The 24,608-nt window shown below is 44.6% G+C and overlaps 2 protein-coding genes across 2 annotated transcripts; one reads left to right on the forward strand and one right to left on the reverse strand.

Annotated features, from left to right (window-relative positions):
- Positions 1–1,025: 1,025 nt before the first annotated feature.
- On the reverse strand, positions 1,026–15,169 carry mmp14a (matrix metallopeptidase 14a (membrane-inserted)). The gene is made up of 10 exons (XM_070993628.1): positions 14,996–15,169; positions 6,537–6,685; positions 6,237–6,359; positions 5,689–5,996; positions 5,434–5,595; positions 4,857–4,993; positions 4,549–4,687; positions 4,215–4,365; positions 3,275–3,390; positions 1,026–3,172 (listed from the first exon to the last, which is right to left on the reverse strand). The coding sequence occupies exons 1-10, from the start codon at positions 15,077–15,079 to the stop codon at positions 2,853–2,855; spliced, it is 1,689 nt and encodes a 562-aa protein (XP_070849729.1). The 5' UTR covers positions 15,080–15,169; the 3' UTR covers positions 1,026–2,852.
- A 1,401-nt stretch (positions 15,170–16,570) lies between these two features.
- Positions 16,571–23,910, forward strand: lrp10 (low density lipoprotein receptor-related protein 10). Its single transcript, XM_070993625.1, has 10 exons — positions 16,571–16,603; positions 17,595–17,751; positions 17,922–17,954; positions 18,059–18,203; positions 18,335–18,528; positions 18,674–19,260; positions 19,351–19,787; positions 20,585–20,779; positions 21,254–21,383; positions 21,926–23,910. Exons 2-10 carry the CDS (start codon positions 17,703–17,705, stop codon positions 22,580–22,582), a joined length of 2,427 nt encoding a protein of 808 aa, XP_070849726.1. The 5' UTR covers positions 16,571–16,603; positions 17,595–17,702; the 3' UTR covers positions 22,583–23,910.
- The last annotated feature ends 698 nt before the right edge of the window (positions 23,911–24,608 follow it).

The following is a 24,608-nucleotide window of genomic DNA, read 5'->3' on the forward strand; positions in this document are numbered from 1 at the left end:
CAGTAGATTTGTTGATTAGTCTGTGTGACGCTGCAATGAGGGACCAAACAAACAATAAATGCACACAGAATAACTTAAGTTCGCTTTAAAATGCCTCCTATGACCTCTTGATTGTTGAAGCCTCTTGCTGATGGACGCTTTCCTCCTGCAGAGCTGCACATATTGCAGGAAAGGACGAGAAAAAATGCAGCAAACAACTTCGGATGTTGGCTCACAATGGCTGACCCATGATGATGTGAATGATGTAATCACCCCAGACAAACTGACAAACTTTCCACACACATTTGCCCCCGAAACATTTCAATAAGAAACGGTAATGCAAGACTTTCTTATTGTAAGATTTTCAAAATAAAATGCTTCAGCTGAACACTTCAGTCTTGCATCAGGCCCTGTGTGGCTCAGAATTAGCTAGCTGCAAACAGTGTATTATGAAGATGACAACATGCGCACAGTGGCCACTTTATTAGGTACACCTTTACACTCTCCTGTACACTCTAATGCAATCCAATACAACAGCTCTGCCATGAATTTCTACTTTCACAAAATTGATAAAGTTTCAGTCTTTGTAGACACAGTCAGACAGCTGGTAATTCTAAAATAATTCTGCTTTTTGCTCATGTTATGTATGTAAAAGGTGTGGAAGAGAGGGTGTACCTAACGAGTGTAGCACTTCATAGTTTATCACATACATATAGCGTGAAGTCAGGACAGTGTCTCAATTAGGGCAAGTCACACAGATGTTAGCCTTCACGGAGGCTTGAATCCAGGTGTGTGACCCTGTCAAAATAAAAGCCTTCTTTAGCCAAAATGTCAGCTTTTGAGGAATTAAGCATATAGATGTATGTTGGGGGTTTTATAAAAGGGGTTCATAACAACAAGGGTAATTAATAAATCAGCATAGCCTTCAGAATATTGAGAATAAATATGTTTGGCTGAAGGTTTGTGATGCAGAGTGTTTATATGTTCATATACTGGTGAGGAGATTATGAAAGAATGGGGGAGAAAATGTAGGGCTGTTTGTAGAAAATAGTTTAATTTCACTTTATCTAATGAAATACAAAAGTGAAAACAGGCAGGAAAAAAAATCTCATTCCATTTTACTGATATGATCATCATTATAAATATCATTACCATTATCATTGTTATTAACTAAATGAATTCACCTTCAATTTTGATTTGTGTAAAAAAAAAAAAAAAAGAAAGAAATCATTGAGCACCATCAAAGTTCATAAATAGCATTGCTTGTAATTCTGTGCCAACATCTGGGTAATTTCTGGCATTTCAGAGTATAAAGAAACTCCCTGAACTCACATTTACCCCCCTGATCGGATCTAATTCAACACATGAGCGTAAACTGGGATTCACCTCCATCATTGTCATGTTATGCCTCTGTCCAGCAGGACTCCAAATGACAATGTACAAAAAAAAAAGACGAAGAAGAAGTCATTATAACTTTACCAGGAGAACAATAATAACAATAACCATACTTATAATAACAACAATTTCCCATAACAACGATAATAATTCAAAAATTGCACCATATTGTTGGAAACTGTACCGCTTACTGACACATTTGAACAAGCAGCTCGACAACAAATGTACTGGAAGGTTTAAAAACTGTCATTTGCGAGACAAAACATCACTTTTTTTTTTTTTTTCAGAAGAAATATTTTTCCCGTCTGACTGCTTGCACTGAAAGAAGAGTTTTGCCCGTGAGTCAAGCTGCAGTTACACACAGTAGCAGCCGCGTGCAAACGTTGAAGGAAAAGGATTTTTTTTTTGCACCACGAGGGACGACGCAACTCCCGCGGCCTCGTGTCGAGGCTCACGTTTGTGGGCGTAATCCTGGTTAAACGAGTACTTATAATAAATCCTGTGTGTGCATGTTCAAAAGTCTGCAGCAATCAATACTAACGCTGTGCATAAGGGACGTGCTATTATACTCAGATGGGAGGGAATCCTCGCAGTAGTAAGGCTAGGTATCGATTTAAGGTATTCTACATTTCCATGTCTAGAAGAGGCCGCGGTTCTGAAATATTAACTGTTGGCAACAGTGCAACAATTTTAATAAAATAGCGTAGAATTGGCTAAATTTTGCTTTAAACTTGCAGCTATTTGATCAAAGAATAAGAAAACAAGGTTACGAATCTGACCAGACGTGATGCCGACTTTAATACAACGTGCAGTAGACACATTTCAGGCAGTACACGGTTCGATACCCAGCCCTACTTAGTGGTAGAGAAGAAATCAAAGAAATACAGGAAATACTGCATGGCCGATTATCAAAACTTCAGAGTAAAACTCCCCCCTTGAAAAACCCGCTTTTGACAACAGGTGTGTTTCAGAAATGATGAATTTGTGAGCGAAACCCAAACGGAGACACAGATTGAAGCGTTAGACGTGAATCAGACAGCAGTTCAGCCGGAGTCGTCCAGTTAAAGGAGAGGAAGGAAGGAGGGATGTTTTTGTTTTAATACCTGGGATGTGAGAGGGGAGAGGCGGGAGGGAGGCCGCTGATGAAGTCTCCGTACATTTCCCTTCTCTATGTGAGATTGTGGGTATATTGTTAATCTCTGGGCACAGAACAGTACATGTAAATACTTAACATACAAATACACATTTTCCTGATTTCAGTTTCGAGGGCCGTTTTTTTCTCTCTCTGTTGTGGCGCATACAAACCACGCAAAACCTAACACATCCTCCCCCTTCTATCCCCCGTCTCCTCTTTTTCTCCGGTCTTCCTCTTCCCCCTCTCAGTTTCCGTCCTCACCCTCGGCCCTCGTTCTCTCTCCCTCTCTTTCTGTCCCTCTGTGGCAGTCTGTCAATCCCCCCCCCCCCCCCCGGCGCTCCGTCTACACCTTGTCCAGGAGGGATCTCTGGCAGTAGAGGAGGCGTCGAGGCGTGCCGTACTTCCTGAAGAACAAAAGCGCTCCCAGAGTGACCACGACCAGGACCAGTAGGAGGAGAGGGATCACCACGGCCACCGGCCCGGCGCCGCTCTGTGATTCGTCCACCTCGATGATGATCACCTCCTCTTCCCGACCCTTCTTGGGCTCGTCGCCCTCGCAGCCCATCCAGTCACTGAGCACAGACTTGGGGTAGCCGGACTCCACCTTCATGTACTGGTTGTTGAACTTCCAGTACTTGTTGGCTTTGTAGAAGTAAGTGTAAGCTGAGGACCGTGCAAAGACGAAGAGACCTGAAGTTAGTTTCAGGCGCAAGCAAAATAAAATCAGGAAGGCACATGATCAGTTTAATGAGGTGGGAAACTTACATCCATCTTCACTCATGATGGCAGCTTTGATGTTGTCCGGTGCTCCGCTCCACATGCTGATGGGCTTTGGATATCCGCTGTCCACAGTGCGAGTCTGCTCGTTGAAACGGTAGTAGCTGCAAATGACACAAACACGAAACTAATGAACATCTACAGCCTAAGAAACTACTTCCTAGAAGAAAAGGCATTGGGTGATTCGTTCGTATAACAGAGGCAGGGCTGCTGTTGGGGAACACCACATCATGTTCTCAGTGACAGTGCATAAGACTTCACTGATTTAGTATTTCACCCCAATAGCATTGTTGGACGCAAGATTTGCAGCTCAAAAACACAAAAAAATCAAAGTGGATGCAGCAGAAACAAAGATATTGCCCTTTTCAGTTCATGCATTTTACTTCTTTATCAAAACCTGTTGCCTACATTACCCACGATGCAACTGACCACTGTTTGGAGATTCATGTGTGTTACGCTAATGGCGGCTAATGTCGCCTCGAGCACAGATGGAGGGGGGCTGCAGAGGCCTGGTAAGCTCACCTCTTTCTAGCTCCACACCCCCAGATATTTTTATAGAAGTATTATCTTTATATAAGTATTTATATTATTTAAGTGAGAATAATATAAGAAATAAGAAAATCTGTGCTGCTACTTGTGTTCGAACTGAATCTCTGGTAAATGTGCAGCTGAATTAAAGACAGGAAGGACAAAGTGTGAGTCAGAGGACCGAAATGTGGGACTTTACCTTCACAGCAAGTTTGCAGATAAGCATGCTAAAAGTGCAAGTTGTAACAAGTTGCTACAACTGTACAAAAAGTACGAGCAGTATTCGTTTGGGCAGAGTGGAAAGCAATTCAATCTAAACAGGAATGCTTCACGGAGAAACTGGGGTCAGATATCTGTCAGTCCATCTAATCTGAAAACCCCCAGTAGAAGACAGACTCACTTGGTGCCTCTGAAGAAGTACGTCTGTCCTGTCGGCGTGTAGAAGAGAGCAGCATCGATCTTATCTTTGGGTAGACCAGTTCCCAGGTCTCTCAGGCTCTTGGGAGAGTCCTTGTCCATGCTGGACTCACTGAAAACCCAGTACCTGTCACCTGGACACGGAGGGGGGAAAAACCCAACAGATGAGAAGAACAGAGACGGAAAACAGAAAGAGGGAACCATCAGAGGAAGAAGACTTCAAAGACCAGTCGTAATAGTTAACACGTGAAATTCGTCACTCCAGCAGCAGCAATCATCCCAAATCTGGTTCCAATCTAATCTCAGATGGAACTTACCCTTGAAGAAGACAAATTTCCCATCATCCCTCTCGTAGGCGGCGTTGATGTTTGAAGGCAGGCCCTTCCAGAAGTGATTGATGGCCATCGGATAACCTGTCAACACTTTGTTGTTGCGCACTCGCCAAAACCACTTGTCCTGCAAACACACACAGACAGACAGATTAGAAATACTGGAGAATGTGTTCCAAAATGGGATTTTTTATACTTAATTTATCTGAAATAATCCATATTGGTGCATATTAGTTAACTAATCCTCAACCAAAAATTTCTTTCTTCGAATGTTTGAGAAGAGGCGTCTCCTGTACCTTAAAGACAAACTTTTCCCCTCTGAGGATAGCGATGGTGTCAAAGTGTCCCTCACAGATGTCTGGTCCATGGTCTGGGTAGGATGGCTTCGTGGGTCGAGGGGGAGGCGGGGGAGGGGGAGCCCCGGACTTGGTTCCTGGGGGAAAAATGTGAGTGAAATGGTTGATTTGGAGGAAGACCACCCAACATATTTCAGCGCATGTTTGGACCAACATCATTGACTCGTGTCCACCACTTTGGTCCAAACTGAAATATCTCAACAACTGGATGGATTGCCAAGAAATTTGGTCACACGTTCATTGTTCCCAGAGGCTGAATCCTACTGACTTTGTTGATCCCCTGACTCTTCCTCTAGCTTCACCGTAAGGTTGACTTTTGGGGTTTTGAGTGAAATGTCTGAACAACTATTGCACGGCACCATCAGGTCAAAATTTGAATTTCTTAAGGTCTTTGTTTTAGGACCTCCTCCAACGACATTAGGTTTTTAACCCCATTAACATGTCCATATGGTGTTTTGTGGATATAACAAGACACGTGTTGAGCTAAATTTGCAGTTCCCCTGGCAGAGCAACCCACCGTAGATTGCCTGGATGCCCCGGCGGTCGTCGTATGGGAGCTGGAAGTTTTCAGTTTCGAACCACTGGTAGAAGGGGGCCATGATGGCGGAGGGGTCGTTGGAGTGCTCCAGACCTAGAGCGTGACCCAGCTCATGCACAGCCACCAGGAAAACATCATTACCTTCAGCGAGAGAGAGAAACAGAACCATTTATGCTAGTTCAGTTTGGTTTCTTCCAGGATATACATCTCACCATCTACTCTTCTCTCTCTTACCGCCCTGGTCGACGTTCCCGGTGGTCCAGGGCTCAGCGAGGTCAAAGTGCGTGTCTCCCCCGATGCCATTTCCAGGGAAGTAAGCGTGAGCCAGGAAGCCGCCCTCGCCGTCGAACGGTGTGCTGTCACCATGGAAACCTTCCGCAAAAGACAGCATGATGTCTGCGAACTTGTCGACCTTGTCCTTGATGTGGCTGTAGGGGATCTCTCTGAAGGTGAGTGGGATCACGCTTTCCCACACCTTGAAGGCTTTTCGGATGGCTTCCTTCGTCGCTTGATCGCCGATCTTAGGGGTGTAGTTCTGTATGCTGTTAAACAGGACGGAGAGATGGGGATTTAAGGTCAGGAGACGACCCAAAATTACATGAAAGAGAAGTAAGAAGCCAACAAAGCAAGTGAAGATTTATTTACAGCATACAGCATTTTCAAAACAGACGTCGGTGGGTGCTTCATAATAAAAGTCCTTAGCTTCTGGCTGTTGGTCAGACTAAAACAACAAATATGTTGTTTCATGTGAAACTTTCATATCAAACAGAGTAGGCGTGTACCTGAAGGTCACCTCTGACTTTTCCCACTTCAGACCCTGCACGGCGTATCTCTTCCTCCTCAGATTGGTTTTCAGCTCCGGGCCGAATTTGTCTGGGACGCCACACCGCGGCCGACTCATCGCCCTGGGAACAGCAAAATAAAATCCTCAGCTATGTGAAATATTCAGCCTCCTGTGAAGGACGTTTTGCAACCTTGCTTTCTTATCCACTTTCAATCCCTTGTTGTCAAAAGATCTTGAGGTCCCTCATGGTTAAAAATGGTTAAAAACCAAGCAGTTATGAGTTATAATCAGGACTCACTCTAACGTGTTGGTGTCTATGGAGCCGGTGACAGTCAAACCATAAAACCTCTGCATGGCTGATATCGCTGTTTCAATGGCCTTCGGCGAGCGGATGGCCTGGGCTCGGACATCACCTGGAGGCAGGTAGCCATACATCTGCAGCCAAGCCTTCCAGAGAGAGAAAGCAATGAGAAATATGTGTATTTGTTTAGATATTGATTGAAACTTGGCAACAGGTAAACAGACGGCTCAATGAGACATAACCAACTTAATACTAAATATAACACAGGTGGACACGGTTTCCTTGACCTGTGAGCTTGTTGAGAAACCTTGTTTATCCCCAAAATAAGCCAACCAGGAGACTATGCAAAGCAAATAATAAATATATACCACTAAATCTGAAAAAATACAATGCTTTTAATCTACAAATTACAAAAAAAGCAACATACATGCATTCATTATATTTTCCAGAGAACAGCCAAGTGATGAATGAGCACCTGACTGTATTATTATATCATTGTTCTTCTTTAGAAAGGCATCTCCAACAGTAAGCAGCAGCTGAAGCTTATACAAAAATATCAAATACGTAGAATCTCACATACAATGAACAGATTGATCAAATAAATACTGATAGCTAATTGGGCAGATAAAACAAGTTATTTATGCAGAAATGGAGGCAAAGGAGGATTGCTCGTCCTGAAAACATCACTGCATATGGTTGTCTGCGGTCTTTCTCATCTCAAGATCAAAATAGGAAAATCCTCATCTTGAGACACCTAAACCCTAAAAACCTCCTTTATCTTGGCTGCTACACTGAGCACACAGTGTTTTGGTGCATGACTCTATACTTCGGTCAAAGGCAACATACTAAGAAAAAGACAAAGTACTAAAATAATTTGAAAAACCATATGGAAATCACATTTAGTGATAGGCTTTTATTTTATGCTATGCAGTAATTAGGAGCTTTGCAAAATTAACGTCTACTTCTTAATATTTTAGTTTCTGTGTGACTTACTCAGTACGCACTTAGGCCAGAAACAACACAAAAACCACCTGAAAACATCTTAGAAAACGTCTCAGTCAACAAAAAATAAGGGATTGGCCACTTGTGTGAACCTGTGGGTGTTTTTCCACTTCCAGTCAACCTTCAGAGCTTGTTTGGACCTGCTTCCCTGAGCTCAGATGTATCATACAGATTTCATGGTGATTGCATGGGAGACAAAGGGTGTGTGTGTGGGGGGTTTTGTATGCCAAGCTGGCTTATTAAGCCACGTACCCTCCCCTCTACGGCAGCCAACACGCACTGAGGTAACTCAGCATGGTGAATTTACTGTCCTTTCTTCATGTGACTGTGACATTATCCCGTTTACGAACTCTTAAAAACCAACACCAAATCCTCACATGGCCCCCTTGATTTATGCTGAACTCCTGACGGGAAACTTTGTTGTGGGGTCGTAAGCAGGGATGAGAGAGGAACTGAAAGCCAAATAAAACACACAATCTGAAAACACTGATGTCATTTCAGTCATGATGACCCAGAAACCCGTCTAGACTATCGCGGCCAAAGACAACTGGCGGTCATAATGCTGGAAAAAGGAACATTTTCAGCAACATTTGGGTTCCTCAAAGCTTGAGTTTAAGATCTTCCTGCCACTGTCTATGTCTGTCATCCTCCGCCTCTCTCTGTCTGCCCTCATGTCAACCGAAACCACCACTATTTATCTTTACACATGAAAGGATAGCCTATTCTTTCCACCGCCCGCTGCTGGTGGTCTAAGACTTTCTTAAAGGAGTAGTTCAAATAAAGAAAACATGCTTTATTTGCTTTCATGCGTCAAGTTAGATGATATCAAGATTAGTATCACTGTGATGTCATATAAAGGAGCTGGTGCTAGCTACGGTTAGCTTAGCATGAAGACTGAAAACTGGAGATAACAGCTAGTCTTTGATGAACAGTAGCCACTGTGGCCACAAATAACAAATAAGGGATGATAGTAAATGCTAACAGTAGCACAAGTAGAGCCATAAGTCGCAACATCTATGTAAAGTTTGCTAACGTTAGCTAACATTAGCCATCATTAGCTAGTGCTCAAACCCAAGAAAGAAAGGCTGTTGCAGCAACGTCTTGGAGCATATTGAGTTGAAGGGTGCTTTAAATCTCACAAATTAACACGTTATATGTCGTTTGTTTAATTTGTACAAACACCAAAGTGTAAAACCGACTTGCTGAGGTTTCACGGGGGAGTTTAGGTGCGAAAAATCCTAATGCCACACATAATAGGTGTGCTTTAGAGGTGCTGATAGGCACATATTTTTACCATTGTCTTACCACTCTGTGCTAAGCTAAGCTGACTGGCTGTGGGCTTTAGCTTTAAAATGATCTGACAAAAATAAGAGTTGTATCCATCTTTTCATCTCCCGGTCCCCACTGTTGGACCTGTAGAGGCTTAAATGCATCTTAAACTGTGTTTCCACTTATGTACCTTCACACAGAGACTTTAAGCACATCTTCATCGCCACCACAGATTAAGTCTGTGGAATTACCCCAAATTCCTTTGTTAGCGTCATCTAAACCTCAGATATCTCTCTTATTCCACCATTAGTGCTGTTTTTCTCTTCAAGCCTTCCTCCGGCGAGTGAAGGGGGGAGGGATGGAAATGTTGCAACTGCATGGGCAGGCCTACCTGGCCTTATACTGCTTGGGCACACACAGCTACTGTTAGCAATGTGGTGGGCAGAGGGGCCAGAGAACAAGGTTCACTTATGACGACCTGCAGAGAGGCATCTTATCCCCCTTCTCTCCATCGCTGCGCATTCTCCCTTACAATTTCTACAAGATTTCTCCGGATTATTTAAGCGTGCAGTTAATCTAATTTACCCCCTGACTCTCTCTCGAGTCAATCCGCCTTTAACACAGAGCAAATTTACTTTCTTTGCCTCTCTGCTGACTGCTGCCAGTGTGTGCTGTGGCTCCAGTGTGGTGACGCGTCTGCTTCTATAAAAACACTGCCCTGAAAAGTCTCCCCCACACCGTCAAGACCTCCACTTCTCTCCTCTAGTCCCGAAACTACTCCACACACCACCACCACCTCCGGTTGGGACGCCAGGTATCCCAGCATGCACCCCTCCTCCCTGGAACTCCCAGCAGCCACCATCAAAGCTTCTATTTATTGAGTCTTGTACATGGCTGGTATTGTTGGCGTCGGGGTAGCTAGGTAGCTCTCTACACGGCCATGTGTGGTCACAGGGCTGGCTGCCGGTTTGGTAAACACACCACTGGATCTGTGCAGTGTGTGTGTGTGCTGACGTGAGGTCTGAACGTATAATGCACATTCAGTGAATCACAACCAGCATGATGTAAAGTTGATGGAAGAGGAGGGCCTTGAAGCTGTCTGATGTATACATGGTTTCTGTGACCTCAGTGTGACCTTACTATCTGATGTAGAGCTGAAAATTCATTCCCTGGACAGATTTTGATCATCTTTTCTGAATTTTTAAGCAAAAAGGCAGATATTTAATTGGTCCTGCTTCTCAAATGCAGGGATTTCCTGCTTTTCTTTGTGTTAAATTCTAGTAAACTGAATATCTTTGGATTCTGGATGGACGTTTTCACCAATTTTTTACATTCAAATGCTGAATCGATTAATCAAGAAAACTATTGACAGATTAATATAAAATGAAAATCATCAGATGCACCTCTTAATTCCACAAAAGTGTATTATCACTAGCACAATTAATAAGATTTTGGCGTGAACACTTTGGTAGTAAAGCCAAAATATTGACCAGCAGAGTGTTTTTTCTGACTTTTTAATGGACCAAATGACACTTTGAATCTTGAAACTGCAGCAGGTGCGTACACTGCCTGCAAAAACATACTTCACCAGAGCTGCACTGACTCACAAAGGGCCCAAGGGGCAACAATAAGCTGCTGGGCCCCCATTAACGCTCCATTCCTCCACACACTCTGTGCAATCTGTATAAGGCGTCTTTGCTACAATAGCAGCCCTTGGCCGTGGATTTGCTGTTTGGTAATTTGATCACAGAAAAGAAAACGCTCTACAGGTCTATCATCTGCACAGACTACCAGGTCTGATCACACTGTTTTTACTGTATCTGCCTGTGTGGTCGAAGCCAGTTGGCATTTTTAACCAATACGCCTGAATAAAAAAAGGCTTTTGAGAAGGTTTTCTTCATGCTGACACCAGTTTTTAATCTTCCACAGCACCTCGAGTTTCCCTTGACGCGTGAAGCCGTTCATTTGAAGATTTTAAGGTTTTAAAAGTCGATTTTAACACAGATATCGGCCTCAAGCTACAGCCTCAACACTAGGTAATGCTACAGGTCCTACTTTTTTAAGAATGCTAGACACTGATATTTCATAAAATTAGCCCAAACCAGTTGATACACAGTAAACCTGGAGCTTTCAGTGTTCCCTGCGAAGTTACCCGTTTGGTGCAAGTAGCAACGATTCAGAGAATTGACCACGATGCCGGGCAGCATGTCTGCGATGCCTCCCATCACAGGACATGTGGGTGCCACCTACTGTCACACAGTCTTACTCACATTCTCGTGAGACTGAGCTGTGACTTGTTTTCCGGATGCACTATAAAAAAAAGGAAGAAAAAAAAAGCCAACCACAAGGTTTTGGAGAAGTAATAAAGAAAATAGAACGAAAAAAATCCCATGTGCATTTATAGCTGCTGCGGTAAAAAACAAAGGGATGATGGCGTTTTCACAGGAAGTGAAACCATTGTTGCTTCTGAGCATATGTCATGTGGGTGTTTGTCTATATTTACGCAATAGATATGTGCAATATATAGTTAAAGAAACTAAGAATGGCACAGGATAATGAGCACAGAGCACTTTATTGTGCATGTTTTACACTCTGTCATGCAGTAACATGTTTGCTTAATAATGCCAAAGGCTGTCCTTTTGTGTATAGCAATGCTGCCAAGTGTCAAAACACTGTATGGTTCAAGCTGCCTCTATAAACCTCCACTGTTTTCTTTTATTGTGACTCTGGTTTTCTCTCGCCAGACCAATTAGGAGGATGCTTACATCTCACCAGGGCAGAGGCAAGAGAACGGACAGACGAGAGGGCGAAGGGCAGAAGATGATCTAAAGAGCAGAGTCAGTACATTTGCGAAGGAGAGGTAAAGACATTAGAAGGAAGAACGGTAAAAGGAAAGTGGGGAGAGAGAGAGGGGTTTGGAGTATGGCTGAATTTAAATTTGAGGCACTGACTCAGTTGTTCCTCTCGCTCGGTGCCAACGGAAAAAACTGAGAATTCTGCTCATGAGTGGCTGAATCTCACATTGCCTTCATTTCTTGGCGTCTCTGACCCAGTTAGCACTCACACCAGCGCCGTGGAAGAGTTTTCCCGCATTTACATTTCCACTGGGTCAAACAGGTCAAATAAAACCACCCAATAGTTTTATTCTGTTTAACTGGTGCAAGCCAACAATAACTGGTACATTCGTCCAAATTTTATATGGTGGCTGCAATGCAACTGGAGTGATAATTACCTTCAGGACAGGGTTCATTGCACCATATGGACACTGCTTGTATGGCAGCAAGTCCACTGAAGTCACCAGCAGTGGTATTTCCATTTAACATAACTTTAAATGGCATACTTTACTTCAGCAGGATGAATTAGTATTCCCAACATTATTGTAAGAAAGTAAGAAATTAGCTCCACCTACATGGCTATTACTTTCTAATAAGGTTAAACTTTGCTTTTCTCTTATCTGAATCAAGGGTTTAAGGACCTGAAGACCCTTTGAAGCTAATGTGAGAATTAACTTCCAACAAGAATTCATGCAACCTTTTCAGCTTTTGTCATTATGTTTTACAGATGTGTAAGCAGCAGTGGAAGAAGTATTCTGATCCTTTACTAAAGTAAGTAGCAATACTGCAGTGTAAAAATACCCAATTACACAAAAATATTTCAAAAGAACGTCAGAAGCAAAATATACTACATGTCCACCATCAGCTGATGAAGACCATGAGATGCCAAAGGTTACAGAAAAAAGCGAGTAAACAGACTTCATGTTGAGAGTCTTTTTACTAGAGGAGAAGAAGTATAAAGGAGCGTAAAATGTCCAGTATTTGAGTAATACTGAGCCCTAGAGGTCTCAGCCTGGCCAAGACATAAGAGAGATCTTTATTTGGCACATGTAGTCATCCAGCTGAGCACCTGATGCTCAAAAATCCTCAAAACTCACAATTTTAACATCATCCCTCTTTGATGTCCTCTACGTTAACAAGGCGGACCGTTTTCTGAAGCAAAGATAAGTTCCCTCTGTCCCTTGAAGCCCATCGGTTTCTCATTAAGCTGATTATTTTGACATTTCTTAAGTGACAGCCGCCGCCTGTCAGAGCAGCTTGCACCAGATCTTTTTCTTTTGATTCTACATCAACAGCTACTCCAGCCGAGATAAAGAGAATTGAAGCCAGGTGTGTTTTGACCGGACCTGCTGGGATCACCAGACATGTGTCTCCAGATGGCAACAGAAATCTCCTGAATTTCTTTCAGCCAGATACGGAGAGATCCTGTTTTAAACTCTGTTGTTTTCATTGCTGCCCACTTCCTTCGCTCACAAAGTCCAGCTAAGCTCTTTATTCACGTAAAGAAAGGTTAGACAAGGCAAAAGCCGTGAATGAAAACAGATGCCGGAGGCCGCAGAGGTACTCGACTTCACCAGAAGCGGCTTCGTTTTCAGAGAAAAGTGGAAGTCTTATTTCTGTATCGGTGGAGCGTCTCTTTTCTCTCAGCGTGGATTATGTGGCTTTGGTTTGTCAGAGTGAAGTCAGAGAGGGATGTTCAGATGTTGAGCAACACTGATAAACCACAAAATTCCTCCAGCCTCAGATTCTGTCTGTTCTGCTTTCTCAACCCCCCATAAACAGAGCTTCATCTGCTTTAATTGAGCTCAGAACTTATGACACTTTGTTTTTTTCCTATCTTTGCTCGTCCAGTTTGGTCTGCTCTCTCCGCACACAGACATGTCTAAGTTTTGATCACAGGGTTCATATACAGCTCTCAGGTGATGTAATCCTGAACCCATAATTAGCTCTTATCCTCTTTCTGCATCAGGACTGAGCGCCATGTCTGACAGCATCGCACGACCTGCATCAGCAGACAAGACGCTGGCTCTTCATCTGATGCAGCTCATATTCAATCCTGCACTGTGGCTTATTATTAGCTGAGCGCTGAGGTGACACACTGCAGCAGTGATGTTGAGATATTGTCCCGCAGCTGCTGGAGAGGACACAGCAGTAAACAGCCGTGTTTTCCCACTTTGTTTACAGACATTCACCACAGTCCCGGTGTGTTCGCCACAGGAGGGCAGCCGGCGGCGGCCTCTTATAAACTGTCTGACTCTCTGAGTTGTCCACCATGTCTGGCTTTGACTCACACGCCAGCGACTTGCGGTCGGTGACTAAGGTCCTCCTTCGTGCATCCTGTCCACCCAAAACAACAGTGCAGACTCTTGTAAAGCTTATGATTTTTTCTGCTCAACAGTTACAGTTAATGGACTTTTTGCTCTGTGAATCAACTTCCTGTGACAGCTGGCTAACAGTGGAGCATCCTGGCTTTTACAGAGCAGCACCTTGTATCTGCAGTTCCTGATCGTATGAGTGGATGTGACTAAACGCTGATGTGAAGCTGTGAACGCTCACATCAAACACCCTCAAGACCACTGGAGCTACTTACAGAGCAAATGTGGAAATTGGCAAAGACCGGAGGCGCCCAGAGAGCTCGTACCCAATCATTTACAAAGCTGCACGGGACCTGATGACAAAATGTGTTCAGGCTAAACTGCACTTTAGTGTCTCCAGGTTTCTGACGCCTGAGGCCTCCAGTCTCCCACCTCGTGTCCAGCTTGCTGCGAGTGTGGACCAGCTTCCCGGCCTGTGCAGTCTCCACAGGCAGATGAAAACCATTAGCCCCCTCCCCAGTCAGCACCAGAACAAAGCAGCTCAGCTGAGGTTTTAAACTGCACCCCCGCTCCTCCTTCACAAGCCACAAGAGCTTCGACTCATGACATTTTTCGCTCTGGATGAAGTTTCATCTCTCGTTACAGTTTCTGCTCAGATGGACTCTTTTAAACAGATCTTTGCCAGGAGCATTTAGGGGGAGGGAGAAGAAGCGTGAGGGGGACATAAACAGTTCCTCCCTTGCTGTTGCAAGATTACAGAAAACCTGGTAAACATTAGAAAGACACTGCAGACATCAGTAAAACTGTGAGTGCCAGCTGTGATACAAAAAGAGGTGAAAATGCTTTGAAATATGCAGCATTGCTGCAGCTGAACACTTTTAATGTATAGACTCACACCACACACAAAAAAACATGTGAAAGTTGGGACAATAGAAAATTCAAGTTGTTTACACATCACGTGACTCTTTAAACTCCTGCTGGTCTATACAGATATCACTTTCCATGGTTCAACGAAGTGTGGTTTTCTATTACTTACCTCTGCTTTCAGTACATTTGCAGTTACAGAGGTAAAACCAAAGCAGCAGAGAGCACAAGCCAGGGCGAGGAGCTGGGGCAGCATTCTTCGATCTGCAAAACTGCCCCCCCGAAAAAGAAAAAAAGTTCAGGAAACTACTTTTTACACAAATCCCGCCGTCCTGCCTGCAAACGACGAGGAAAAGGGAAAGAATCAAAACAAAAACAAAAAAAAAGAAAAAGAAAGAAAGAAAAAGAAAACGACCGACGCTGCTCCGTTATGCTTTTAAACGTGGCAGGTCGCCTTTTCTCGTATCCGCAGTGACTTTGAACGCACCACACTTCAGCCTCTGCGCGCAACAGCGACTCCCTGAAAGTCAGAGCTGAGCTGAAAAACGCCAACAAAATGCTAAAACCATCGAGGTGGCTGTCACCAACAGCTGCTGTTCACTTAAAGCTTCGCCGTTTGGTTTCCTGTCCTCTGGTAGGATTGTCTCTGCAGCGTGTGTGGACGTGGAGAGAGAGAGAGAGAGAGAGAGAGAGAGAGAGAGAGAGAGAGAGAGAGAGAGAGAGAGAGAGAGAGAGAGAGAGATTTTCCTCTGGGTCCTCCTCCAGATGTGCAGACGTCATTTTGTTTGACTACAGCTGATCAGGTTTATCAATGTGCCGATCAATGATACACAGAAGATAATGTAGTAATATCACAGTGTAGAAATACTTTAAGTACAAATCCTGCATTCAAAATTGTAGTAAGTAAAAGGATTAACAAAAATCCACTTAAAAGTTACTTACAGTAAAGGTTGTCATAATGCAAAAAGGCTCAGAATTGGTGCATTCATGTGTTTTTCTTTTAATGTTGCAGCTGTTAAAGGTGGAGTCAATCACTTGAAGTGTCCTTATTGTTACTTCAGTCCGGTGTTTGAGCTCCACTGTGCACAATGATGTGTGCAAAGTCTGACACAAAAATACTGTTTTCACATTCATCGACTGGAGGAAGAAAGTTTTTCTGTGCTCAGAAAAGAGTTTTAACACACAACAGGTGTAGTACAAGATGATTTTTTTTTTTTTTTTGTGATATCATAATTAGTTTGGAGGCCACCTAAAGCTCATATGTAAATCATTTGTAATCGTGCTTTGCTGCAATGTGATTTAAAGTAATTTCTGCATCTCTAAGTAATACATCTGAATACTTTTTCTTCTGAAGCTGGAGTAATGTAAAGTACCATGAAATGAAAATACTACATTGAACATTATAATAAGCACAGCACTTTGTTACTTCAGTCGTTTTAAGTAGCCCTGAACGTCTCTGCCACATTTTTATGAATTAAGACTAATGTTGGATATTTGTGCGACTCAACACTGCCACCTTGCGTCCAAATGGAGACGTTTCACCATAACTCTTTTCAGACATTAGGCGTTCTGTAAAAATATAGAAATATACAATACAGTTATATAATTTCATATGTGGATGTGCAGTGTCGTGAATTAAGGTGAGCTTCAGTGTGAAAGGTTTAATGTGAAGAAAAAAAGAAAAAGAAGAAGAAAATCAGTTAAGCCCCGCCCTCGTGCCATGAGCTAAAACATACGGAAGTAGATCCGAACTTGTCAACAAGAGAGGCCGACTGACATGGTAACGTAACTCGACTCTTGTCCTTTTTTATCATTTAATTGTGTTGTTACCGCTCCTTGCCTATATGTCAGGATTTCTTTGGCTACTGAAATCCTCCCTGTCGCGCTCGGAAACCTTTTCTAGCTGTGTCGCCGCCCAGAAAAACGCGTTCAAACGAAGACAGAAGTCGGGATGTTAGCGTTAGCTGTTAGCTTGCCATGAAGCTAGCTGTTAAAGCGCTTGTAAATGAGGAAGGCGAGCAGCTGCTCCCTCTTCTCCCTCAAAACGAAACTATATCGCAGCCTTATCTCGGGCCATTATTTAAACTTGATGGAACAAAATGAGGTATTTTTAGACCAAAACTCGAGACCCTAATAGTTGTACTTTACCGGGAATAATAGAAGACTTTGAAACTGTTTGTTTGACCGGGGTTTCATATCGGAAATGCTAGCGTCCCTGGCGTCATTGTTGAGCAGATTATGGGAAGGAAGTATCGCAGTAAACACAGTGTTCAAGAGACCTGTGTAATGTTTCCTGCCAGGATGTATAACAATATTGTCTTAATTATGGATTCTGCTGTAGTGTACTTCGGTTTTTATCAATCTCATAAATATGCCTGTATGATTAATGTGGGAGCACTTGAGCAGATTAGCTAAAATGGTCTGAACCAAATGCCACACAAGTACAAAACGACTAGCAGTAATTGACTGATACGTAATTAAAATTGAGTAGTGCTTCTGTTCAGTTGTTTTCATTGTCGGTAATTGTTTGGTCCACAAAATCTGAAAATGAAAAGGAAAAAATGTGGCCAGCTTCCACGGTTTGTTTACCGTAAAATTGCTTGTTTTGTAAGTTTTAGTGCTCATAATTTAATTGTAAGTACTACCTTCACTGCTTTGGTCCGTGTGTTAGCTGGCTTACAGTAGTGGATGATAACACTGACGATTTAAGGTTTGTGTTTTTTGGCTGACATCTAACACGCTCCTCATTCTTCTTCTCTTTCACTTTGCAGGCAGAGTCTTCCTGAATAAAACCTCCGAAAATGGAGCTCCTCTGACGTTTATTTTACTTTTGGTTTTCTCAACAAGTTTTAACATTTTAGAGGAGAAGCATTACCACCATGACGGCCACTTACAACCTCTGTGGCCTCCTAGTTTTCATTATAACAGGTGAGTTTATACACGTTCATCAGTGACGGTCTGTGTGTGTAAGGTACTTACCTCAGATGCTTATCAGACAAAGGTTTGCACTTTTCACGCCATGCAACATTTGTGATCTGTCAGCCATGGTGATGAAACACCTGCTTGACTTGTTCTGTTTTTGCTTGTTTCATCTGCAGCATGCGGCCGTTTTGAGCCTGCCCTCTGCTCTGGTAAGGAAACTAGTCAGCACTTTATCTCATGTTGTGACCATGCTGGTTACATGCTACGATTTTGACTTCTTAACCATTGCTCCTTTTGTCCCGGTGTTTCTCAGCCCGCTGTGGGCATTCGCTCCAAGTCTTAGACAGTAAAGTGGGCGAAATCAGGAGTTCTGCTTACCACAGCTGGTCCTACCGCTTTGGCTCTACCTATGACTGCTGGATCATCAAGGGTTTGGAAACAGAACCTATCGTTCTCAGGTAAAGACACTGCAGGAAGACCAAGAAAGTTAATCACATTGGTGTCAGAAATCCAATATTGTCATAAAGCCATCTTTCATATCTTGACATCAGGTCTGTGTTCACTGATTTTACTCTAAATCTCTTCTCAGCTTTTCCCAGTTCTCCGCACGGTGTAGGAAGGAATGGGTCTCCATAAAATCATCAGCTGGCGGTGAGCCGGTTGTCCTTTGTGGCTCCAAGTTGCCACAACCAATGGAGTTCCCAGGAGGAAACATTACAGTGACGCACCATTTCCTCCCGCATCAGTTCCCAGTGTCATCTTTTCTGTTGAACTACGCCAGAGGTATGACAGCATGTTTTTTTTTTCTTAAACATTCGTAAAGCGTATCAGCTTTGGAAAATACAACAGTATTCAAGTTCTAGTTCTTCTTCACAGAAGATGAGCTTAATTATATATTTTTTTACCTCTCCTGTTTCTCCACGTCCAGACTCTGGCGACTGCCCAGTGACATCCTTTGAGTGCCTCGGAGGCCGCTGCCTTCCTCTCTCTTGGCGCTGTAACGGCCAGGTGGAGTGTCTTGATGAAGGTGCTGGCCTCGGCACTGATGAACAGGGCTGTGATGCAGAAATGGAAACCCCAGAACCCCCAAAGTACGACAGCACACTGGAACAAGAGGCCAAACCGGAGTCGAACACAGAGAACCATGACAGGGACTTGGAGAGGCGTAAGGCTGTAGATAAGACTCTCGAGAGAGATCCTGAGCCTGATCTGTGGTCACTGCTGAAGGAGAGGGCGGAGGAGGAGGCCCAGGTGGATCAAGTGCAGCCTCAGACTCACAGGGAGCCCGTTGTGACACCCACTCCCATTGAGTGGCCCTGCGGAGGCCTCCTCCAGACCTTCTATGGGACCTTCTCCCCTCCAGCCATCCGGGGCCCCGCGATGTTCTGTGTTTGGACTCTGGATCCTCAGGACTCGAGGCCTCTGAGACTTGACCTGCAGCAGCTGGTGCTGGGACCTGGGGACAGACTCACGGTGTACAACAGAGAGCAAGGCAAAGGAGACGTGATTAAAATTGTGAGTTTCTAATTAAGAAATCTATTTATTGGAGCCCACACAGTCACTTTTGTTTTTGTAACATGATATTCCCGCCCTGCATTTTGACAGATCACCAGCACCTCCAATTACAAATCAGTTCAAGTTGAATCTCATACTGGCCTGCTGTCGTTGACCTATGAGACCCTTCCTGGCTCAGAGGGGAGCGGCTTCAATGCCACGTTCCACGTCGGGACCTACTGCCCCCCTTGGGAGGGCCGCTGTGGGGGAGCAGCAGGAGGTTGCTTCACCCAGGAGCAGCGCTGCGATGGGAAATGGGACTGTCCCGAGACCGGGAAGGACGAGGAGGGTTGCAGGGGCTGCAGTCCGAACCAGTTCGCCTGCGGGGTGGCGGGGCAGAGAGCGGTGGCGTCCAGTCACTTTGCTGGCAGACCGGTGTGCTACCCAGTCACAGAGAGATGCAACTACCAGCTGTACTGTGCTGACGGCAGCGATGAGAGGGACTGCACCGTGTGTCAGCCAGGGACCTTTCATTGTGACAGCGACAGGTCAGTATGCCACAGTTTCAGACAGCTTTTCAGCGCAGTTCCCAGTTAACTCGACCTTGTAAGCAGCATTTGACCGAACAGCCTCCCTTCAAGGTCCATTTAGTAGCTGTTCAGCTCCTGTTGTTTTGTTTTTATGGAGTGTGTGTCTTCATTGTGGTCGGGTTGGTGAATTATGAGGGCTCGGCGTGTCTTGGTTATCTTGTGTGAGTCAGAGTCTGCGTGCAGAAATGTCACCATCTAAGATTTTAAATAGAATTTTCTGATTTATGCGAGCTGAACTCTGTTTATCTTGCGGGTTGTGTTCATCATCTTGGGCTGTAATGATTAAAAAACCTTGAACTTAAACTTACATTCAGAATCTGCCTTATGTTTCCATTACTAGGGTATTATTAGAATAACTGATCAGAGATTTAGCTGTCCCATTTAAAGCATGTATAACACAAAAAGTAGAGCTTTATTATATATTACAAACCACTGAAGACATCTCAGGTCATGAGCAGCTACTGCACTGTTAAACAATATTGGAATAAAATCTATGGTTAATTGTTTACTGCGTGCATTGAAAGCAAAATATTGTTTCATGTTACGTTAATGTGTAAAATGATGATACATTACATGTTTTCAGCCAGTCTAATATTCTGTTTCAGTACCTAACCTTGTGACACGCGGCTGGTTTACAGTCTGGTCTTACCGTGGGTCATAACGGACGCCTGAGGATGCGGCCTCATGTGACACTCGGTCTCTCGAGTTATTCCTGGACGCTCTAACACACAAATGGCCCATTGTCCCATCTGCAGGTGCGTTTTTGAGAGCTGGCGCTGCGACGGCCAGGTGGACTGCAAGGACGGGACGGACGAGCTCAATTGCACCGTCATCCTGCCCCGCAAGGTCATCACCGCTGCAACGGTGGGCAGCCTGGTCTGTGGGCTCCTGCTCGTCATCGCCATGGGCTGCACCTGTAAACTGTACTCGCTCCGGACCAGGGAGTACAGGTAACTGCTGCTTTCCAGACAGTCTTGGAGTTCAGTTTTGCTCCTTCTTGTGACTTTGATTGATGCCTCAGCCAGGTTTTGTGCTAATAATGTGAGGCACTGAGTCACGAGTTTGTTTTCTTTGCTACTAGCTCCAGTAGCTGCAGACACCAGCTCTCAAACACACAGCAGAAGCGTTCACAACACAGCCAGTACACCACGTACTCCTCTCTTATGACAAGAGAAACAAGAGCTGCCGGTTTGTTGTTGTAAACTCTGAGCTTCCCACGAGCAATTCGTCTCAGCCAAAAATGGGTTATGTCATGAGTACTCTTCTGAAAATGTACCGCACTTTTTTCTAGAAAGTGAAAACATCAACTGTCTGCTGCTGTAAAAGATAACAGTATTACTGTATAGAGTATGAGCGTATGTATATGTGCCCGCAGTAGAAAGCAAAGCGTGTGAATGCATCTGAACGCGTCTTTTTTTCGGCAGCCTGTTCGCGCCAATCAGCCGCCAGGAAGCCGAGCTGATCCAGCAGCAGGCCCCTCCCTCGTACGGTCAGCTGATTGCGCAGGGCATCATCCCCCCAGTGGAGGACTTCCCCACAGAAAACCCCAACGAGGTGAGAGAAAGGGGCACCGCAAGAACTAGAATCTGCCTGCAGGGATGCTCAGCGTTGATGTATTTACTGATATCTCGAGTTACTGACTTACAAACTGAAAATAGGAACATATTCATTCATGGGACAAGAGGCCAAGAGTACGCTGTCATCCACAGCAGCCCCTGTTGTATTTGTCTTTAAGTCATGTGATCCACTTAAAGAGCCTCATTAATCCCCAGCAGGCTGTGTGGACAGAGGTAGGAAGAGTGTTAAGACAGAGCTAACGTGCTGTTACCCTGCAGGTTCACACTGACTGCTTTATTATTAGTCGGTGAGGACAGCTGAAGTGGTGGAGGCGGGGGGATTAAGCGTAGACAACAAAGCCCGCTCTGTCTGATGGGATTTGACCAAACTAACTTCTCGTTCTCTTGGCTTAAAGTCTTGTGAATGTTATGTTTGGTATGTCGAATGATTTCATGCCACATATCAAGCATTGGAGTTGGGAGAAGGAATTTTAACTGATTCGCTCTTTTCTGCTCTCCGTTCGCTTTTCTCCTTGTCAGACTTCGTCTCTTTCCCTGAGGGGAATTCTCCAGCTCCTCCGTCAGGACGCCGCCAACTCCCCGCACCGCAGACGCAGGCCCCGATTCGTCCGCCGGGCCGTTCGCCGCATGAGGAGGTGGGGTCTGATCCCCAGGCCCCCCTCCAGGCCGAGCCAGGGGTCGAGCTCCAGCCAGCAGCAGCCGGACGCCGCTCCCTCTGGCCAGGAGGCGGCTCACTCCGCTCCCGCGAGCTCCTCGTCGGCCGTGGAGGCGGTCAACCAGCCGGTGCCTCAGAAACTTGGCTTGTTGGCTCAGTCGCAGCAGCAGCAGCAGCAGCAGCAGCAGCAGCAGCAGCAAGGAGCACCACCTCCTGTCCTGCCACCGCCTGTCGCATCCCCACCTCCACCCCCGTACGCTCCACCAGCACCATCCTCAGTCACTCCCCACACTCCCCCTGTCACCGTCCCCCCCAGCAGCCCCTCCCTGGCCTCCATCTTCCACACGCTGGGCCTGAGCATCTCCCTCTTCAGAGCCTCGCCCTCTTCCTCCACCAACTCCATGCCCCTCTCCACCTCCCCTTCCTTCTCCTCCTCCTCCTCGTCCTCAGATGACGAGGTGCTGCTCATCCCGCTGTCTGAAGACACCACATCAGAGGATGACGTACCCATGCTCACCTGAATGACTCCCCCACCCCCAGCTCCCCCACACCCCTCCTTTATCTACTCACTGATAATAACTGAAACCCAGTCTTTCCACATTTGTTTGAACTCAAGCACAGGAGCAGCCCACGGCGAGACTCACCCTCACTGTGCAAGTCTGGTGCCTTTTGAAATTGCTTTGAGTTGGATTTGCTGACTTGCAGAATCAAGTATTTGACCTTTTTTTTAAAAAAAAAAAAAAAAAAAGGAAAGACCTCCTTGAGAAAGTTTTAGCGGAACAGCATGGCTGACGTGTGTTTGAGAGCAAATGTAGGTGAGTATTGTGCACTTAATGAACGCTAGGCTGCACATTGAAGGTAAACTTTTGCACAGAAGAATCTTCCCTATCCAGATACTGAGGCAGGCTACTGTCAGGTTGAATGATTAGAGTTTTTAGATCCGTGATGGGAAATGTTGTGTTCGTATGACTGCAACCGAGTGAGTGCATTTGAGTCTTACGTCGACAGTGGAGTATGTTTGTAGATGTGGATTGTCTCCACATACTTCTGCCACTTGCATCCAGTCTCATGTTCTATCACAGACAACTCTTAAAGAAGACTCATTTCCCCTATTTAAGTGCCTTTTGAGGAGTTTCCTGTAGATGGCTCGAGGAGATTTCAGTGATTCCCGAGACACACACTGCACACCAAAACACACCGAGGCACGTTTTCACACGTCACAGCACGCATCGACACATCAGTGGCTTTGTTATCACGTGAAAAAAAAAAAAAAAAAAACAACCTGCATGTCTACTGTGCAAGCTGGCAATAACTTTTTGGGACCCCTATTTTAGCGCACATTGATCGCAACATACGTTTTGAGTACACGTGTGCCCTTCCCAAGTGAATGTATGTAATCTACAAATGAGTCAAAAGACAATCTCTTCGGTGCCTGATTTTAGGATGTGCGTATGTGTGTGTGTGTGTGTGTGGGTGTGCACAGGAAGATGAGGCGCCCGAGTGATGAATGGGGCCCTGAATTCACAAAACAACCTCAACTTGAATCTTCAGCCCTCGAGGGGAATCAATCGCATTCTGTCATATTTCGACACAGCAAACTTGTGGTGTGCCATTTGTATTATTGTACATTTTAAGGTGTTTTTATTTCAGCAAGTTACTTCTTTTTTCTCTCTCTTTAAGTTCTCTTTTGCTTTGTTGAATGTATTAGGGTCGACGTGGAGTAGCCGGAAGTTTTAAATTTGCGATGTAATGAGTTAAATAAGAGAGAAAGTGATTTTATGGTTTATTAGGGTCAACTTCACTGTATATAAGTAAAACGTGGCTGAGATTAAACGATTTGCACTTTTAATTGTTGGGTGTCGTGTGTTTTGTGTGTGTTGGGGGTCAGACGGGTGAGCAAAGTACTGTAAGAGAAGACCTGACGCCTCAGAAGCAGGAAACAGTCCTGCATTGTGCTTTGTATTCAAAAGTCCTATTGAAATTCACCGACTTCTGAGAGAGCGCTTCAGTGGGTGTTCTGGGAGTGAAACAAGTTCGGATCCTCACTGCTGTGTGCAGGATAAAGGATTGAGAGCACGTGGCTGGACTGAGGTTGCTTTCACCCACAAGGTAATTGGAACACACTGGATTTAATTGCTAGATTAATGAAGCAGGGAGGTGAAATTTGTTCTGCATTTAACAGCTGCTCCAGCAGATGAGCGAAAACCTGCTCATGACAACCTTTAATTTTAGCTTAACTTTAGATTTACAGTATGTGGAGGGACAAAAGTTGCATTTTACACTCTCAGCCTTTATTTTTATGTTATGATAAAGTCGTCTTTGCAGTCAGTAGTTTAATAACATAAGCACAACTGTAACCAGGATTGTAGAAATAACTGGGTTCATGGATGTAACTCACTGTAAAGTGTCTGTCATTTGTCTGCATCGTTTTATTTAGGAGTCCATGCTCTTGATGTTCTTGGATCTTAGTTTAAGAGTCGCTGTCACATGTGGGTTATTCTGATCTACACCCACCAGGAGAGCACCGGTGTCGCTTTGAGTGAATGA

This window comes from Chaetodon trifascialis, chromosome 23 (assembly GCF_039877785.1).
Source record: "Chaetodon trifascialis isolate fChaTrf1 chromosome 23, fChaTrf1.hap1, whole genome shotgun sequence".
NCBI classification, from domain to species: Eukaryota; Metazoa; Chordata; class Actinopteri; order Chaetodontiformes; family Chaetodontidae; genus Chaetodon; species Chaetodon trifascialis.

Coding starts and splice junctions, on each gene's coding strand:
- mmp14a (XM_070993628.1), bottom strand. CDS start 15,079: ATGCTGCCCCAGCTCCTCGCCCTGGCTTGTGCTCTCTGCTGCTTTGGT. Junction 5,596..5,688: donor CGGGAACGTCGACCAGGGCG/GTAAGAGAGAGA, acceptor CTCTCGCTGAAG/GTAATGATGTTTTCCTGGTG. Junction 4,994..5,433: donor GGGCATCCAGGCAATCTACG/GTGGGTTGCTCT, acceptor TTTTTCCCCCAG/GAACCAAGTCCGGGGCTCCC.
- lrp10 (XM_070993625.1), top strand. CDS start 17,703: ATGACGGCCACTTACAACCTCTGTGGCCTCCTAGTTTTCATTATAACA. Junction 18,529..18,673: donor TCTGTTGAACTACGCCAGAG/GTATGACAGCAT, acceptor CTCCACGTCCAG/ACTCTGGCGACTGCCCAGTG. Junction 19,261..19,350: donor AAGGAGACGTGATTAAAATT/GTGAGTTTCTAA, acceptor GCATTTTGACAG/ATCACCAGCACCTCCAATTA.